This window comes from Morus notabilis, unplaced genomic scaffold, assembly GCF_000414095.1.
Source record: "Morus notabilis unplaced genomic scaffold, ASM41409v2 Scaffold637, whole genome shotgun sequence".
Lineage (NCBI taxonomy): Eukaryota > Viridiplantae > Streptophyta > Magnoliopsida > Rosales > Moraceae > Morus > Morus notabilis.
In genome coordinates this window covers 37855-56501 of record NW_010362898.1, presented here as the reverse complement: position 1 = coordinate 56501, position 18647 = coordinate 37855, and the positions used below count along the sequence as shown (strand labels likewise).

The window sequence follows — 18647 nt, the reverse complement described above, 5'->3', positions numbered from 1 at the left end:
CACTCTTTCAGAAAATAGCTCTGCAGGCCAACAGGTACATATAGCCCGACGTGGATATTTACTGTATTGGCATCCAGCAAAATCAAAAACAGAATGCCTAATGATCTCCTAAAGATCTGATTTCTAATAAGTGAGCATTTAATTCTTTATTCTCTGTAAATGTTGTATAACCCATTTGGCTGCTTTCCAATAATCCATCACAGAGTTCCTTAAATATCTGCCCAAAACTCCAAAATATACGTTATATCCAGACACATACATACCTGAGCACACACAATACTTCCTACTGCCAACGCATAAGGAATCTTTTGTATTTTTTTAACTTCCTGGTCTATTTTCCTTCATGTTGAGTCTATCTAGAATTCTTTCGATATAGCTCTTTTGTGATAACCCAAGAATACCTCGAAAGTGATCTCGATGCATCTATATGCCTAATACAAAAGAGACATCCCTAAGATCTTTCATATCAAAATCCTTAGTTAGAAATATCTTTGTTTCGTGTAGCAAGCCTATACCACTGCTAGCAAGCAATATATCATTTACATATAAAATTAGGAAAATTAATTTACTCTCATTGAACTTATAATACACACAATCATCGACTTTATTTACCTCAAAACCATACAGGATAATAACCTAATGAAAATTGTGATACCATTGACGAGAAGTCTTAGATGGATTTCTTTAGTTTGCATATTATATTCTTTCAATCTTGGGATACAAAGTTTTTCTAGCTACACCATATATATCATTTCATTAATGTCATTGAGAAATGCAGTCTTTACCTCCATCTAATGTAGCTCCATATCAAAATGATCCATAAGTGCCATAATAATCCTGAAAGAGTCTTTCGTTGAAACCGAAGAGAAAGTCTCTACATAATCAATGCATTCTTTATGAGTGAATCCCTTAGCGACTAGACGAGCCTTATATCTTTCAATATTGCCTTTTGAACCCACCCCTCTTGGTCTTAAATATCCATTTGCAACCAATAGGTTTTACACCTTCAGGCAATTCGACAAGGTCCTAAACGTCATTGTCCTTCACGAATTTCATCTTTTCTTTGATAGCATCAATCCACTTTTGAGAATTAGAACTCTTCATGGCTTGATGGAAGTTGATACGATTATTTTCTATCATACCTATATTAACCTTATGTTCTTGGAGAAAGATGACATCATCAACCAGAATCGCACTTCACCTTTCTCTAGTAAATCTTCTTAATGGCACTTTTGGTTGAGGTTGTTGAGTTTCCTCATTAGGAGCAACTACTTGATTTGGGACAAAAAGTTCCTCATAATTGCCTTGATCTGAATCTGCATCTTGAACAATGCTAGGTATTGAAACGTGATCATTATGACTAGCAACTAAAGGAAGAGAAACAAATTCATCTTCAAGTACAACATCTCTAAATTTATCTCTTTCCACCAAAAGCAACAACCTTAGGGAGTCTTGAATTTCCTGTCTCAAACTGGACCTAATCGTGGGATTATAAAATTTGTAAGTCCTTGACCGTTTAGAGTACCCAACAAAGTAGCAGCTTATAATTCTTGAGTTCAGTTTCCTTTTATTCAACCTGTGAGGCCATGCCTCAGCTAGACAACTTCAAATGTGTAAATACCTTATGCAGGCTTCTTGCATGTCCTCAATTCATAAGGGGTTTTAGCTACCGATTTATTTAGCACCCTGTTAAGGATATATGCTGCATTTCTTTAGCACTTCACCCTAGAGGGATTATTGTGAAAAATAATGATTAATCATACTTCTTACCATTTCCTTAAACATCTTGTTTCGTCTCTCAGCAACACCCTTCATGCTAGGTTTACCTGGCATTATGTATTGTGGGATGATTTTGTATTCCTCTAGGAACCTAATAAAGGTCTTGGACATTGTTCACCTGATCTGTCATATCTACCATAGTATTTACCACTACGGTCAGATTTAACGACTTTTATCTTCTTGCCAAGTTGATTTCAACTTCAGCGTTGAAGGCCTTAAATACGTCCAGAGATTATGACTTCTCATAAATCAAATATAGGTGATCAACCGAATATAAAGAGTTGGTACCAATAAAATCTAAATCCTGAAAGAGTCTACATTTATTATTTCTAAATGAACATGAATAACCAAATATGTCCAAAGTAGAAATCGAAACCAAATTCCGTCTAGAAGACGGTACTACATAAGTCTCTTTCAATTGAAAATAACCAGTTTTTAATAATAACTTAAAAGTCTTTACAGCCTCAATTGTAACTGGTTTTTCATTGCTTACATAAATGAATCTTTCAGCATCAATTGGTGATAGGCTCTATAGAGGCTAAATTAACTTAAAACAAACTGAAGTGAGAAGTACACCTTTATTTACACGCCAGTTAGCGTACTTGGGACATTCCTTTTTTTTCATGTGTCTAGCTCTTTTTGCAGAATGAACGGGTAAAATCCTTATCACGTTTCTTTATGCTTTATGTTGTGGTGTCCTAACTGCAGCTTCCTTTTCTTGCACACTGTAAGGAATGAGTTTATTAAGATCCTATTTGTCCTTTTAGGTATTGTAACTCACTTGAATCTGACCATATTGTACAGGAAGAAACTTTTTGAATTGATATTGGCAAATATTATACAAGCAGAAGTATAAACTAAACAGAGAATCAAAACAAAATAACAAACTCACAATCTATATTAATCATGTCATAACATAAGCATAATCAATCAATAAATGCATACATGACATAATAAAACAATCCATATAATGGTGGGCCCCATCACAAGATACCTAGCATAACGTTGATATCTAGTCTTTGGACAGAGATATCAACTTATAAGTGGTACTCTCAACGCAGTAATCAAATACTGGCAATAAATCATGTCAAACAACAGTCTTTCTTTAGACCGACTACTGTTCATATCGAAGAATTTATAATTGTCATGTATTTATTACCACGTGTGTGTCTGCAATATGGCCAAACAGTAACATTCCTTTAGGCCGGTTACAATTCGCATAAAATAACAAACACACAAACATCTTGATATTTAGTGTTTTGGTAGAAATATCCACAGTTTATGGTACTTTCTGTGTGTAGTAATCAAATATTAACAATTAGTCCTGCAATCTGGGCCAAAAAATAAACTTCCTTATGGGCCGGTTACAATTCGCATAAAATAACAAATACACAAACGTTTTGATATCTAATGGATGTTTGGTATAAGGATTCTAAACCCATAATCATGATTTTGGTTTCAAACCAGTGTTTAGTTACAAAAAGTAAAAAGTGGTTTTGATTTGACTCACCCATAATCAGTGTTTGGTTTGGATGGTTTTGATTCAAGGTTTGAATCCTAATGTGATGTTTTAAACTATAAATCACCCATGATTCTAAAATCACCCACCCCCTTGATTTTGGGTGGTTTAAACCCATGATTCTGGTTTTAGTTTCAGAACCATGATTTGGACCCAAAATCATGAATCATGATTCTGGTTCTAAAATCAAAACTAGAATCACCCCGATTTAAACCCTCATACCAAACGAACCCTTAGTGTTTGGGTATAAATATCCATAGTAAGTGGTACTTTATGCGTAGCAATCAAATATTGATAATTAGTCATGTCAAACAATAAGCAAATATTGACAATTAGTCCTGTCAAATAATAAGTCTTTTTTTAGACATACTTATTGCTTACATGGAAAAACTTGATAATCATCACATATTTATCACCACAGGTATGTCTATTATTTGACCAAATAATAACCTTCTTTTGGGCCGATCATTATTTGCATAAATAATAGACATACACATCTTAATATTTTAAAATAAATCAACTTCCATAATAGAGGTTACTTTGACAACATATTATTTCAATTACTTTATTTTAAAATATTAGACAAGTTAGTGCAAAAAAACTAAAGCAAAATAATAATAAAATAAAATAAAACCAAAATTTTATTTTATTTAATTTCTTTAATTAATTTGCACGTAATTCCTTAATGGGTTAAAAGTTCCCAAAATACTCAAAAATATCAAAATGTGCTTTAAATGCCCAGATTGCCCAAAAATATCAAAATTTCTTACTAACACCTGCGGCCTCTCTTCCTGAGCCACGGGCCTAGTTGGGCCTGTGTATTCCTAATGGCCAGAAGGTCTTTTTTTTAGGGGAGAAAGAGAAAAATAGGCCAAGACTTGAAATGAATTAAAATTAATAAGCCAATAGTTTACATAAGTTAATAAATAGGCCAAATTACTATTTTCGTCCATAACTTGTCTGGTTATGAACCATAACTTGACAAGTTATTGTCCATAAATCACAGTTTTTGTCCATAACTTGTCTGACTATGAAACAAAACTTGACAAGTTTGTCCATAACTTATCTGGTTATGAATCATAACTTGACAAGTTATGGCCTATTGATTTATATAACTAAAAGTTGGCATATATACTTCCTTAAGCTTTTTATATTGGCCTATTTTCTACTATTTCTGTTTTTTTTTTTTGCCGCAGGTTAAACATGCGGCTCCTTCTTCTTCACTTACGGGCCCAATTGGGCCTGTGTTTACTTAATACCCATAGCTCTGGGCTTCAAATCCCAAAGCTGCAAAACCTTAAGGGTCTCTTGACTATTTGATTAACCAGGCGGCCAAATGATCGCCACTTCCAGATGCCGCAGCTAGACGACTGCGGCCATTCCTCTCCGGCGCGGCCCAATGGCCGTGACCGGGAAATCCAATGCTGGCGGTGGCAAGGGTTGCTGTCGGCCAAAACTTTAGCTTCCCAATATTTTTTTTTCTTTCCTTAGGCTGCCAATTTCCTTACGCTGTCGATGGCTGCAGCTGTCCCCGCCGGCGCGACCTAACGGCCGCGATTGGATTCCTTCAACGCTGGCGGCAACAGAGGCTGTCGTCGGCCAAGTTCTTTATTTCCTCAAGAATTTCAAAACCAAAATAAATATGTTAAATAAAATAATAAATCTAAAAATATTTTATTTTAATATATTTTGATCAAAGAAATTCAATCCCAAAATTCATATCATGAATAATAACTAACGTGCTTTTCTTAACGAATGAATTTCCATAGTTAAGATCAATACAGAAATCTATATTAACTAAAATATATATGTATATATACACAAAAGGGAACAGAAACAATTAACCGAAACTGATAAATCAAATTCAATTAATATTACATACATATCAACCAAAATACTGAATGGCTGAAATTTAATTAAGTATTTAATATCTATGTTGAATGATAAATGTATCAACCAAGAAAAGATAGACTATGGGGCTGAAATACTAGAGAGGAAAAAATTCCTTAATTATTTAACATGATGACTACTCTGATACTACTTATAAGACTTTAATTATAGATATGATTTTAATCACCATATTCATAAATCCCAAGAATCATCATGCCAAATTACCAAGAAAATTTGAGAAAACGTACCTGAATTTATAATAATAATAATTGACACTTTTGCAGAATTACTACGACGATTGACAAACCGGTTATTATCTTACTCAGTCAAATCATCAGAGTTCCTTATGGGGTGTTTCTCTCTAAATGGGAAAGAAGAGAAAACGACTGAATGATTTGACGTATTGAGGACCATAACCTAAAAGTCCTTATATACTTATCTAATAGGCTCCCATTAAACCTGATTGGATAAGCATTGGTATCCACTCATTTATCACATATCTAATTAGAAGACTTATTAGACTCTCCTAATTAGACCACTTAATTAACCCATTATAATTAAATAGCCTAATATAATTGTTAATTAAATATGTGGCCCACATTAGATAATAGGAACTATAAGACTTGTTCATTTACAATTTTTGAGTTATGGTGATTTGAGTTCAGATCTTGATTTGAGTTAAGGTGTATTTGAGTATGATTTGAATTGATAATCTAATTTGAGTTTGTGTTTAGATGTGTACATTTGAGTTATGGTTTGAATTGTGAATCTATTTAAGTTTGTATTTAGGAGGGTCAAAACTTGAGTTTGTATTTAGATAGTATTTTAATAAAAATTCAATAATGATGACAAAATTTAATAGGATATATGAGTGAGATTTTATTCGTCTATTCGTTGTAAACACATACAAAAAAGAATTATCTCAATTAGAATTAAAACGAAAAAGTAATGACGGTTTTAATAATAGAGAAAATATTGTTTATTAACTTGAATTTAAGTTTAAAAACTTAAGTTAAAATGGGAGTTTGAACAGATTTTAGCCCTAAACTCAAGTTAAAATTTAAATTAAAATTAAAATTTTATAAAATAATATGAATTTAAATAAAATAATAACTTGAGTCTAAATTTTTTTTTAAATATGGGTGCAAAAAAATAAGCCAATAATTTCCCAACAACTTCTGGCCACCCACGTTCATGTGAAAATGGCGCTGCTTTATTTGAGCCAAGCGTTCTGTCAACTTCTTTCTGTGGTATCGGCCTCTTGGTGGGGGGCCAAGTGAACTGAAAGCACAAAAAAACGAATGTTCCACCGAACCTTCTTCTTCCCTTCAGCTTACATCACAAGATTATCCATTGTAATTTGTCACGTATCAGCATTCTCTCTTTTTTAAATGCGTTTTAAAATCCAAAGCCCGGTAAATTCTCCAATAGCCGCTCCTAATTAGCTCCTCTAATTAAATATCTTTGGCGCCTTTGGATAGATATAGTCAAATATATATATATATATATATATATATATACTTTTTGAATTTAGACGGTTAATAAAATTAAGTTGGTTTTTAGTGGCCGAGTTATAAAATTATTTTAGGGGGCATAAACTAAGATGGCAATTTTCCCTTCTAAAAAAGATGTTTAAAACAATATATTCAGACTTGATATATATAAGTATAGTATGAATAGAGTCAAGAAAGCTTAATGATGCTAGTATCATCATCAAATTGGACATCATAATAATAGTACGCAAATAATACAGCAACAAGAATTAAAATGATACTTGAAAAAAGTACAAATAATTGTTCTCTTCATGTAGCAATGTGTAACTGGAAAAGATAAATACCAGCATTTGTAATTTATACAGCATTTGTACATATTATTTGTTATAAGACATCTCAAACAAAGTGATGTTTTTTTTTTTTTTTTTCAACTCAAATAAAATGAGTTATACATCGTGAGACCCACTACATACGAATTTGTGTTGGGGGCAGAACAAAAAAAACATACTGTTTATTCCATATTTTATAATTAAGCAATATTATTGACATAATTGGCAAGTTCTTGAGACTTTGCTTAAGACCTACTCCTTGTGAGTTATAATGGCTAAAGTTGATGACCTTTAAGATTTTTGGGCTATCCTTGTCTGATTTTTATTTGTTTTTTCTTAAACGTGTCTGGAAATTGGAACAATTGTAGAAGATGAGATGATTGTTTTGATAATATCCAACAATACCAATGATTTTTTTTTTAAAAAAAAGAAAAAAAACAATTATACCACTTAAAATTAGCTCAAATGGTTAGATATGTATAAATTTGTTATAAATATTTTAAGGTATGTTTATTTGCACAACTCAAGTTGTGTAGTTAAAAGAAAAATACTGTAATAAAAAAATTAAATTTAAATTTATGTAAAAAAAACACAGTAACAATATGATTTAAATTTTTATAAATGAATACACCCTTATTTATTTTTATTTATTAGCTCAAATGGTTGGATACTTATAAATTTTTTACGAATACCTTATTTATTTTGTATATATTAATATTATGGAAGGGACAAACCACACAGAATATTGAAAACAAAACAATAGGTAACAATTATGAGAAAAAGAAATTCCGGAGCGAGACAAACTGTTGTATAGCCTACACTAGCACAATCTACAACCACCAAACCGCTCGCTGGCTAAAACTCCACTAGAAGCTTAGGTATGAACGATCGAAAAAGGAAAAATGAAAAGACAATTAAGCCCAACTTCAAAAAGGCCCATCTCTCCCACACACACACACACACACACACTGTCTCTCTCTCTCTCTCTCTCTGACTTCTGGTTGATAGGATAGAGGTGTAGACTCACCATTTTTCTCTCTCTTTCTCGTGTCTTCTCCTCTCCGTCTCTCTGTTTCTCTCATCTGTGATTGATCGAGAAGAGGGCGTTGGGTTTAGTTTTTTTCTCAGCTTCTCTGGAGTTTTGACCCTTTTCCAGAGCTTCTCTAGAACCAGAGCCCTGCAAATGACGCGAATGCTGCTGACCTCGACGCCCATGGAGATGCGAGCTCTCGTTTCCAATTGGTGGGACGAGATTGACGAATCCACTCAGTGGCAGGACGGCATCTTCTTCACTCTCTGCGCCGCTTATGCTCTCGTTTCCTCCGTTGCTCTGGTCCTTCTTCCTCTTCTTCTCTCTCTCTCTCTCTCTCTTTATATATATATATATATATGTATATATATGTATATGTACCATATATATACTGATATACATGATTAATTGCGTGTTCTGAGTATATTTTTGCGATCGCGGTTCTGGAAAAGGTAGACTTGAAGTGTTTGTGTATTATATCGGCATTGTTTTAGCCTAATAAGCTGTGGTAGGAACTACAAACTTGTTGTGTTTGTAGATTGTAAATGAGGAATTTTTATCGAGAAATCGTGGATTTAGATTAATCGTTAAGTAAGTTTTCTGTAATGGTGTTTCTGAGAAGAACTTTAGGTATTTGAATTAATATATAGTTGCATTAATTTTACTGTTGTGTTATTATTAAGTACTGTACTATTTTTGGCTGGGAAGAAAGTGGGCTTTGATTATGTGGGGGTTTATGATGTGCAGTTTCAATTGGTAAGGATTGAGTTGAGAGTGCCTGAGTATGGTTGGACAACGCAGAAGGTTTTCCATCTTATGAATTTTGTTGTTAATGGAGGTGATTTTCCGAGTCTTGCCGATTTTTGGAGTTTCGTTGTTATGATTTGTTGCGTCGTAAAGATGTCGTTTGATTTTTGGATTACCTTTTTTCTTATGTTCCTCCTTTTTTGGTTCCAGTGCGTGCAATTGTCTTTGGACTTCACAAGCAAGTATTTCTTTTGCACCCAAAGGTTAGTTTTTTAAGTGTTTAAATCCAAGGATTTATTGAAATTGGTTTTTTTATGGGCTAGTATGAGAATGTCTAATTATTTCTTAATCCTGGAAGTAATGGTAATATAATATCATGCTTCTAACAAATTTCCTTAAATTATTTCTGTACAGAATGATTAATTGCAAATACCCATAAATACTTGCATAATAACTTTTCTCTGTCAAGTAGGAAAGAAACTGATTTCACACGAATTCCAGATGACATTGAGGTTGTGCTCATCACCAACTCAAAAAACTGCTATATGCCTTAGGAAATTTCTCTCCAAAATTCAAGTTTTATATTTATATTTATATTTTCACTTTGTTAGTATAAAGTACTCCGTTCTTGGTGCTCTGTCCAACGTTCTGGAGTTGAGCTAAAATTTTATTTTGGGAAAGTAAGCTGCTGGTTTGATGCCAAACTTTAGTGGGCCATGAAATGGACGCCTTTACTTTGTTCAATCATGTGGCGCACGTGTTTTATGCTAAAGATAGTGCGGACGTTTCTTAAATCAGGTATTAACGTTGGTGTTATTGGATCTTCCGGGACTGCTCTTCTTCACCACTTACACACTTCTTGTCCTTTTTTGGGCAGAGATTTATCACCAGGCAAGTGCATGTTCTTTGATTATTTGGTAGTTATTGATAGTAAAAAGGTGTTGGTTCTTATTAATTATGAACACATACTCGTGTCTAGGGATACTCAGATTGTGGTTATGTAAAAGTAATGTTTTTTAACTTGTCAATTGTAACTTTTGGGCAGGCAAGAAGTTTACCAACAGATAAGCTCAGGATTTTTTATATTTCAATCAACGTGGTGATGTACGTTATACAGGTTTGCTCTGTCTCTTATGTTGTCTTATTCTGCATAATTTTCATATACTTTATCAGTCAATTGTTTCTTTGTGATCTCAGAGAAATTACCTTTCCTTTCACATTTTTGTTTTTTAGTCTTTGGCATGTTTCATTACATGATGTTTCCAGGGGCCTAACTTTACATATTCTGTTTCGGAAATTATTTTTCCATCTCTCACACACACACACATATATGTATGTATGTGTGTGTATTTATCAATCTCTTTATCTGCTAGAGTGATGTTAAATTGTACATACATGGACAGCTGGCTCCCCTTAGAGTACTTTGTTCTCGGCTAGTTTCAGCCAATCAGTGCAAATCCCTCTTGATTGTTTAGAAACATACTTCTATTATATTACTTGATGTGGAAAATTATCTTAAGGAGGGACGTTCTTCAGGTTTGCATCTGGATATACCTCTGGATAAATGACAACAGTGCTGTGGAATTCATTGGAAAGATATTTATTGCAGGTCAGGCCTTGAATCTAGACATTTATTGGTTTTGGAACGTTCATTCCTGAAATTAGACTTAATATTACTAGTTATTATAGACAATTTTACTGTGCTCATTGCTATTGATTAACGTTTTTGTTTTGTCCGTTCAGTTGTGTCTTTCTTAGCTGCATTAGGGTTCTTGCTATATGGAGGAAGGTGAGTGTTTTGTGTTATATGATATATGGAATAATCAAAGTAGTTCTTCCGGAGCTGCCTCTGTTCTATTTAGTACTCATTCATTGCTACATTTTTGCATCGTTGCGTCTTTTGTGGATTACTATACATCAATGCCAGATTATTTTTCATGTTAAGACGCTTCCCCATTGAATCTAAAGGGAGAAGGAAGAAGCTCCATGAGGTTTGTGCCTTTCCTTTACAGTTCGTCTAACGTGCTACTAAATGTGTGATGGAACCGCATTAACTTCTGTGCGCACATATTGATGCATAAAGATGACTTATACAATGATTGGAAAAAAAAAGAAAAAAAAAGAAAAAAAATCAGTTGTTTGTTGTATGACATATCATCAGCTTCTAATTGCTTCTACCAAAAAAACAAAAACAAAAACAAAAAACAAGCATCTAATTGCTATTGGTGTTATTTTCAATCAGTGAACGGGTTAAATTACTTCTCTTTGAGTCTGATATTTTGTTTTAAATAAATTGCAGTAAAATTTCAAAGGCAACAGATTTCACAATCCAAACTCATGTGGTCTGCCTTGGTGCTTTGTCGTTACTCTTGCAACCAAATTATTATTATTATCATCAATTTTTTCAGTTTTAAGATTTTACTTCACGTCACTATCTCAGAGTAAGCTTTATAAGTATTTACACGATCCAAATTTCATCTTCCAAGTCCAAACTGAAAAGACAATTACCTAATTCTCACCTTAACCACTTTCCCTTTAGAAAAGACAGAAGTCATTGACATATTGAACGTGTTCTGTTGACTGACATTTGGTTACTTGCAGGTTGGATCTGTGACAGCCATATGTTTTACCTGTTTTCTCATACGATGCTTTGTGGTAAGCTTCAAGCCGTTCCATATACTAGTCACCAAGACTTTCTCTTGTGTGTGTGGGAGACAGGGCATTTCCTTACAAGGTTACATCGGATTTTTCTGGGCATTTTCATAACTTGGTTCATAATTGCAGGTTGTACTATCTGCCTTTGATGCTGATGCATCCCTAGATGTTTTGGATCATCCACTTCTGAATTTGATCTACTACTTGGTATTCCACCAATCTTGATAATTGTGTCAAACTTTTCACCTCACTTCATATATTGAAACATAATTTTCCTCCAATAACAGCTGGTTGAGATCCTGCCTTCAGCTCTTGTCCTTTACATCTTGCGAAAACTGCCGCCCAAAAGAGTATCAGCCCAATACCACCCGATCCGTTAGGAAAGTCTCATCTTTTGTTCTCAACATTATTCTTGCTCTCCGAAAAAACAATTTTTATGGTATTAAAGTTGGATTCTATAGGACTTTGAGCAAGGAGCAGCATTATTGCCAGATAATAGAAGATAGATGTTGAACTCTGGTGTCGCTGGTGACTGGTGTTGCTGGAAATTTTTTCTTAGGTGTGCAATACACAGCTATCTGCGGCTTGCCAGGGAGAGCTTGATTTGGTTTCTTTATGGGTTTTTGATAGGTCAGCAGTTTATTTGATCATGCGGCAAAACGAAATTTTCCTGTAATTTTCATGCCGTAGGTGATTTTTCTGTCCATTTTAAGAGTTCTCACGGTTGATTATTTGTCTTAATTATTCATCTTTTTCGTCCTTGGTGAGTGAATGGTCTAAAATATATTAGGTTTTTAGCCTTCCTGTTGTAAATGTTCGTTACATGTTCTACCTATTGCTTGATCCATCAATAAGGTTGCAACTTGCAAGTAAATGTACCTTTCACTTTTTTTTGTGTGGCCCCTTGGAAGTTGAACCATATATCATGATTGGTTGCCACTCTAGCTCAGTGTAATGCTTATAAATCTCACCTTTTTTTTTTTTTTTTCCTTTTCAGCAAATCACCCTCTGAGTATTTATGATTACCTTAGTTGTAAGTTTATGATTACCTCAGTTGTAACTTTATGATTACCGTTTGAAAAATGCACTGAATTTATTTAATTTACTATCTAAGAATGCGGGTTAGGGATACATTGCAGAAAAGCTCTGCAACTGCCGTTTGTGGGGTTAGTTTTTTTGAACAAGGACTTCCTTCGAAAAGGTCAAAGGGTAAGGAAAAGCATAAGCAGAAAAAGGGCAAAGAATCATACAAATTACAACCTAACTACTAAAAAAATTTGGTTCAATTTCGAATGAATGACTGAGATTGGATTAATGCAAAGACCGGAGAAATAGATAACTACAAAAATAAAACCATTCATTTTGAACAACGAAGAAATATTAGCAAAGTTTGACAATAGGTAGTTCAAATCACGGTTTAAATTAAAGTTTTTAATTATGACTTAAAATTTAAATTTTTTACGAGAAAAAAAGTGTAACAAAACCAAAACCATTGATTTACACTGTAACAAAACCAATATATCAAACATACACAAATAATCATGGCAACTATTCGAGCCAATGAAATTAGTAATATCATTCGTGAATGTATTCAACAACATAATAGAGAATCATAACGACACCGTATATCAAGTAGGTGAGGGGAACTGCGCATGACTTCTTGGTGTATCATCAAAACCGTGCAGTTCGAGTTATTGATATTTCGAGGATTGCAATATTGAAGAATAATTGAATCAGTAGATTTAGTACAGGGCACAAGGTATCAAAAGGAGAAGCCTAGTACGGATTCATGGGTAAACAAAATGCTCTCACACCATTTTCCTTTGTTCCGTATCTAATATCTCTTCCGGTAAACTGTTGAAAAAACCTTTGATTACATATTGATGATCTTGATATTATAACGACTTGGATAAAGAATGCACAAGAAGGGAGAGAAAAGAAAAGCAATTAGCAAATCGTACTAGAATTCTATGTTACAAGACCAGCAATCAGTCCCCTAGGCCCACGCTGCTTCAAATGACAGGTCCCTGGAATACTATCAACTTGGTTTTACTTTTTGCCATAAGGTGTCCCTAGTCCTGGTGAAGATCCTCGGCAGGTGGTGGGGCAAATCCTACATTTGTCGGCCGTGCCACCACAACAGGCTCATCGGGAAAAAGTGCTTTGATAAATGATGGTGTCTTTAAGGGCCGACGACCAGTCATTTGTGGGTAAACGTCTTCGAGAAAGTAGTAGGCATGGCCAGCAATCATTCCCTGCATTAAAACCGAATCTAAGGAATTAGCATATGTTAAAATTTAGTGTAAATAGTCCTCACAACAAAAACGATAGGAAACCAGAAGTTGGTTATTTATGGATTTTTTCCCCCAAGTAACATGCACAGAAACTTGGATTGTAACTATACGTTCACTGTACTGTGAATGTTGACTTTAGATTTGTCGGTGAGGACCACACTGTAGTTAGAACAGGTAATTAATCACATTAATCAAAGATGTGGCCAACTGAACCAAGGTCGTTACAGTTGTAAATATTAGTAGGGAAGGGATGAATTGCAGGACCCTATTTTGATATCTCAACAAGTGCAAATACGTACCAATAGGTCAACCCAAGCACTGGCTCCAACAAGGACAGAGAATCCCAGAAGAACCTGCAAGAACGAGAACGAAATAGAATTAGAAATAGTTATATGGAATGTCTGAAAAGCTCAAAAAATTTGATTAGATCCGTGAGTCGCCGTCAAATTAATACCAAAGAGCAAGCTCAGCAAATAGTTATATAGCAAGATTATTAATCACTTTAAATGAAACATTGATTCAACAGTGTACTTTAAGAAGGCATTGAAGCCCACTGACCCATGGTAAGTAAGCTGCTGTGAAAGTGAAAAGGCCCAGGAAACTCATGTGGATAAAGGGATTTTGCTTGCTCCACACATAAACCTGTAAGATAGTAAATGTAATAACATATCAGAAACATCTGTAATCCTTGCAGGAAAAATGCATTTACATTAAGTGATGAAACTAACCATCATAAATGTTAGTGAGTTGCTGAGGAATATAATTTTAGCAAACGATTCTGAAAGATAAGGTATCATCCCGCCGACAAGAACGATCCCAGTTAATACAGAGGCACCAAATAAGAGCATGTAAAAGAAATCAGCAGTCCTTCCCCTGAAGGAGTTCTCTTCAAGAAGCTTGCAGTATCGGGCAAGAAAGAACATGTGGAACATAAAATCCAAGTCTGGCATTGACAAGATAAATGATGTTAAATAGTTGAATTAAATCATCAATAGTAGATGACTTTAAGCACAATTGGACTAAACTAATTATCAGCCTAAAAGCCGATAATTAAGTGACATAACATGTGCACCGAGACTAAGGTGGAAAAGAGAAACATAAGTCCCAAAATATTTTAAATAAATCCTTTCTGGGTAAGTTTGTGTTGCTTAAAAGGTCCCTTAGCCGACGATAGTTTACATAGTCATCACTAACTACAATCACGAAGAAAATAACTATCGAAAACAATTAAGAGACCTTATAGACGAGGAATTACAATGCAACTATATAGATAACATATGGTGAAGCACATCCTAGCAACTTTATTCATTAAGTATAGGAAGAATTCAACTTTAATCCCAATGAATACGAATCCTATCCAATGTTTACACATTAAATGTTAAAAGAACTTACCCATTTTCCTGAAGTAGAGGAAGTTGGTGATGAGACGCCAGAACTGATACTGCTTGACCACAAGTCTAGGATTCAGGTACAAATTGAAAGGAGAGATTATCTGCAAATTTTAACACCAGAAAACCATCCATAAAAGAAACCCCAAGTAATTTAAGATTAAAACAAACCCAATAAGATTCTTCCTAAAAAAAAAAAAATCAAAACTTAATCGCAACCCAAAAAATAACCACGCAATAGTATGATAACTAACCGAAAAAAAAAACAGACGAAATTATAAACAGGCCTTGCTGAAATCAAAAAGAGAGAGGCCACAAATCGAGAATTCAAAACATACCCAATTCAAATTAGACCATTCCACAAAATCCCATTTATGCAGAAAAAATATCACAAATTTGAACAAGGGGAAAAAAAAAAAGAAACCCCAATTAACAAACATTCCAGAAGAAAACAAAAACAATGGAATTTTTCGAATCAATCTAGAAAGAGAGAAGCGTACATCGAGGGAGCAACCAATGGTTGTGACGATTGCTGCAGTGAGATATGAGCGGGTGATGATTGGCATCTGCTTGTACCATTCTTCCACTGCTTGCGCCATTCCTTAATAATATATATATATATATATATCTTCCCCGAGGATTCTCAGACCAAAAGCTCGGAGAAAAACACAGAAAAAATGGGGCTCGTAAGATTTGCGAACAGGAGTATAAGACAGAGAGCGAGAGAGAGGTAAAAGAGCCGAATCGGAGAAGTGGCAGAAGAAGAAGAAGAAGAAGAAACCCAGAGCTATGGCTTTGCGCTTCAACTCAACAACTCACAAGCCATGGATGACAAACCCAGACGAATCAGAACGCGCGTGTTAGTCACGGACCAATTATCTGAAAATACAATTGATAGACATGAACCAAGAGGCAAGAACCTCGCCGCTCCGAAAGCCCATAAACTCAAATGGGCCAAGAAAGCCAGCCCATGGGTCTTCGCTTTGTCGCCGGAGCCCAGGGAGAGATGAAACTACGAAGAAGTATTTAGGCATCGTTTACCAATTCTCAGTTTTTAAATCTGTAAAATTAATGAGGCCTTAATATTTATTACACGAGAAATATGCATACTCTTTTCAAAATACGATTAGTTTAGTTGGGTAATTTAAATTTTAAATTTGAATTAAAATATAATTTTATATAAAAAATTTTTATTATAATAAAAAAATTAAATTAGATTGTTTTAAATAATTTTTTATTATAATAAAATTTAAATTTTAAATTCAAATGGTGAGGGGATATACATGAACAGAAAGTGTAGCTTAGCGGCTGGTATTTCTCAACTCCCCATATAGCTCCTCATGACGTGGCAAACTCCACGAATGACACTTGAAAAATGGCACAAACGTCGAACCACAACCACCTCCTGCCATTACCAATCTCTCTCACCTCTTGCCATTTCACCGACGAAAAATGCTCTCATATTTATGATAGAACCCTTATTTGGCCTTAAGAAATCTCACGTTACAAATCCCAGATTTCTTTATCTTAGATTCATCTTAAATCAGAGGTTTAAAAAAAACCTTCCAATCTAATGGAAAAATTAATCGTTGAAATCTCAATGATTTTAAAATTTTATAAATTCGTTTATTTTACTCATATAAGTTTATAATTTAAATTTTATTACAATACAAAATTTTAAAAAATAATCACATTTAATTTTATAAAGTCACATTTTAATTTAAATTAAAAATTTTAATCAACGAACTAATGGATTTAAAATTATGTCTCGATTAGAATCACTGAACTGAATAAGGCTTTTATTTTTAATTCTTTTACATGGTCAGATTAATTTGAATCCATCCATGTACCTACTCTCTTCAAGATTTTTGGATTTTTATTTGTTGGTCTTTACACGGAAAGAAAGAATGAAGCCCCTTCAAAGAGGAAAAAAAAGGAAAGAAATAAAGAATGAATGAAGGAAGGAAGAAACATAGCTCTATATTCTTTGCCCACCACAAGCTGCAGGTTGCGACCAAACCTCGATGGTTCTCATCATCACCAGCCAAAGAAAGGGTGGCTTCCCCTGACGCCAACGGTCACGGTATTGTCGATTCTAGTGAACGTTTTACGTAAATTTCTTCGGCAATAGTCTTTGATTTAACTTAAAAAAAATACTGATAACTTACAGGGGAGTGAGTCCTATATCTGTAAAACCTTTTAAAATGCATATGCAGATACCTGTCTCTAATAGGAGAAGTATGAGAGATGTAATGGGGTTGGGGTTGGGGTTGGGGGTTGGGTATATGGGGGAAAAAATGAGCCCCCGATTATGAGGTGGCACAGTAGCGGAGAAAACTGCCCCGTATCTGTTCATGTCTCAATTACATAAATTCTTATGTATGTTTGAGTTTGGATTAATTTTGCAACTTAGGTATTGTTCATTTTACTAATTTCAGTTTTTAATTTCAGTTTTGTTATAATTAAAAAATTCACACAAAAAATCTGTATGTTTGAGTTTGGATTAATTTTGCAACTTAGGTATTGTTCATTTTATTAATTTCAGTTTTTAATTTCAGTTTTGTTATAATTAAAAAATTCACACAAAAAATTACATTTTATTTTTTTATTACAGTGAAAAACTCTCACATAAAATCACATATAAACTCAAATTGAAAAATTGAATTCACGAGGTCTTAGTTTGTTATTGTTAGAATTTAGATTTGGAATTGAGATCTAAATTTATTTGTATATGTGAAGTGCTACTAGTTATGTTGTTGAATTTTCAATTAATTTAATGAAAATTTCTTTTGTGATTTAATGATATTACAAGCATTTTTATCTTTGAATGGATAAATGAGTAGGGTGTTTAGTGGGGACTTTCTGACCCTATCCCACCGCACAGAGGACAAAATTAGAGTAAGATATGGGAATAAGGGAAGCATATCCACCCCGCCTTGTTTCATCGCCGTCCCTATTGAAAATCTATTATATCATATGTACCCTTTTTTATATCAATGATTATAATTTTGTATAACTAATTTTAATAGTGGTTGTTGACAATCGATTTTCGTCAATAAGACCGTACCGGATTACCCTGCAGTGGCCCGTTAGGTTACCGGCTTAGAACTTGTAATTTAATTGAATATACTATAATTTGTGCTGATGTTTTGTCGAGAGAATATATGATAACGTTTCTTTTAAATAAAAATACACTGAAATTTTATAGTGGTTCACCCTTATAGATCAAGAGCTACATCCATTGTATTGTATTTCTCATGTGTAGTTCTTTACAAGGATATCTCTAAAAAACCAGAGCCCAGCTCTTTTTTGGGGGGTCTCCCCTTTTTATAGCCTATATTACACGAGCTTTGCCCAATGGTAGGCGGTTTGGACCATTTGACCTTTTCTTCCAGGGGGCCCATTTACTCGACTGGCCTATTACCTCATTTGTCTAGACCGTAGCCTATAAGCACATTTTGGACTGTTCACTCATCCAATTTGTCTTCCTATTACGGCTCTGTAGATCCTTTATAATATTTAT

General features: G+C 34.1%; 2 protein-coding genes across 2 annotated transcripts; one reads left to right on the top strand and one right to left on the bottom strand.

The window, feature by feature from the left end:
- Positions 1 to 7984: 7984 nt before the first annotated feature.
- LOC21396062 (tobamovirus multiplication protein 1) lies at positions 7985 to 12386 on the top strand. Its single transcript, XM_024168923.1, has 12 exons — positions 7985 to 8343; positions 8788 to 8878; positions 8998 to 9050; positions 9586 to 9678; positions 9833 to 9904; positions 10324 to 10396; positions 10531 to 10576; positions 10715 to 10778; positions 11389 to 11442; positions 11572 to 11649; positions 11730 to 11822; positions 11904 to 12386. The coding sequence occupies exons 1-11, from the start codon at positions 8194 to 8196 to the stop codon at positions 11820 to 11822; spliced, it is 867 nt and encodes a 288-aa protein (XP_024024691.1). The 5' UTR covers positions 7985 to 8193; the 3' UTR covers positions 11904 to 12386.
- Positions 12387 to 13044: 658 nt separating this feature from the next.
- On the bottom strand, positions 13045 to 15917 carry LOC21396061 (derlin-2.2). Its single transcript, XM_010103144.2, has 6 exons — positions 15625 to 15917; positions 15129 to 15228; positions 14465 to 14679; positions 14295 to 14378; positions 14036 to 14089; positions 13045 to 13697 (listed from the first exon to the last, which is right to left on the bottom strand). The coding sequence occupies exons 1-6, from the start codon at positions 15721 to 15723 to the stop codon at positions 13515 to 13517; spliced, it is 735 nt and encodes a 244-aa protein (XP_010101446.1). The 5' UTR covers positions 15724 to 15917; the 3' UTR covers positions 13045 to 13514.
- Between the last annotated feature and the right edge of the window lie 2730 nt (positions 15918 to 18647).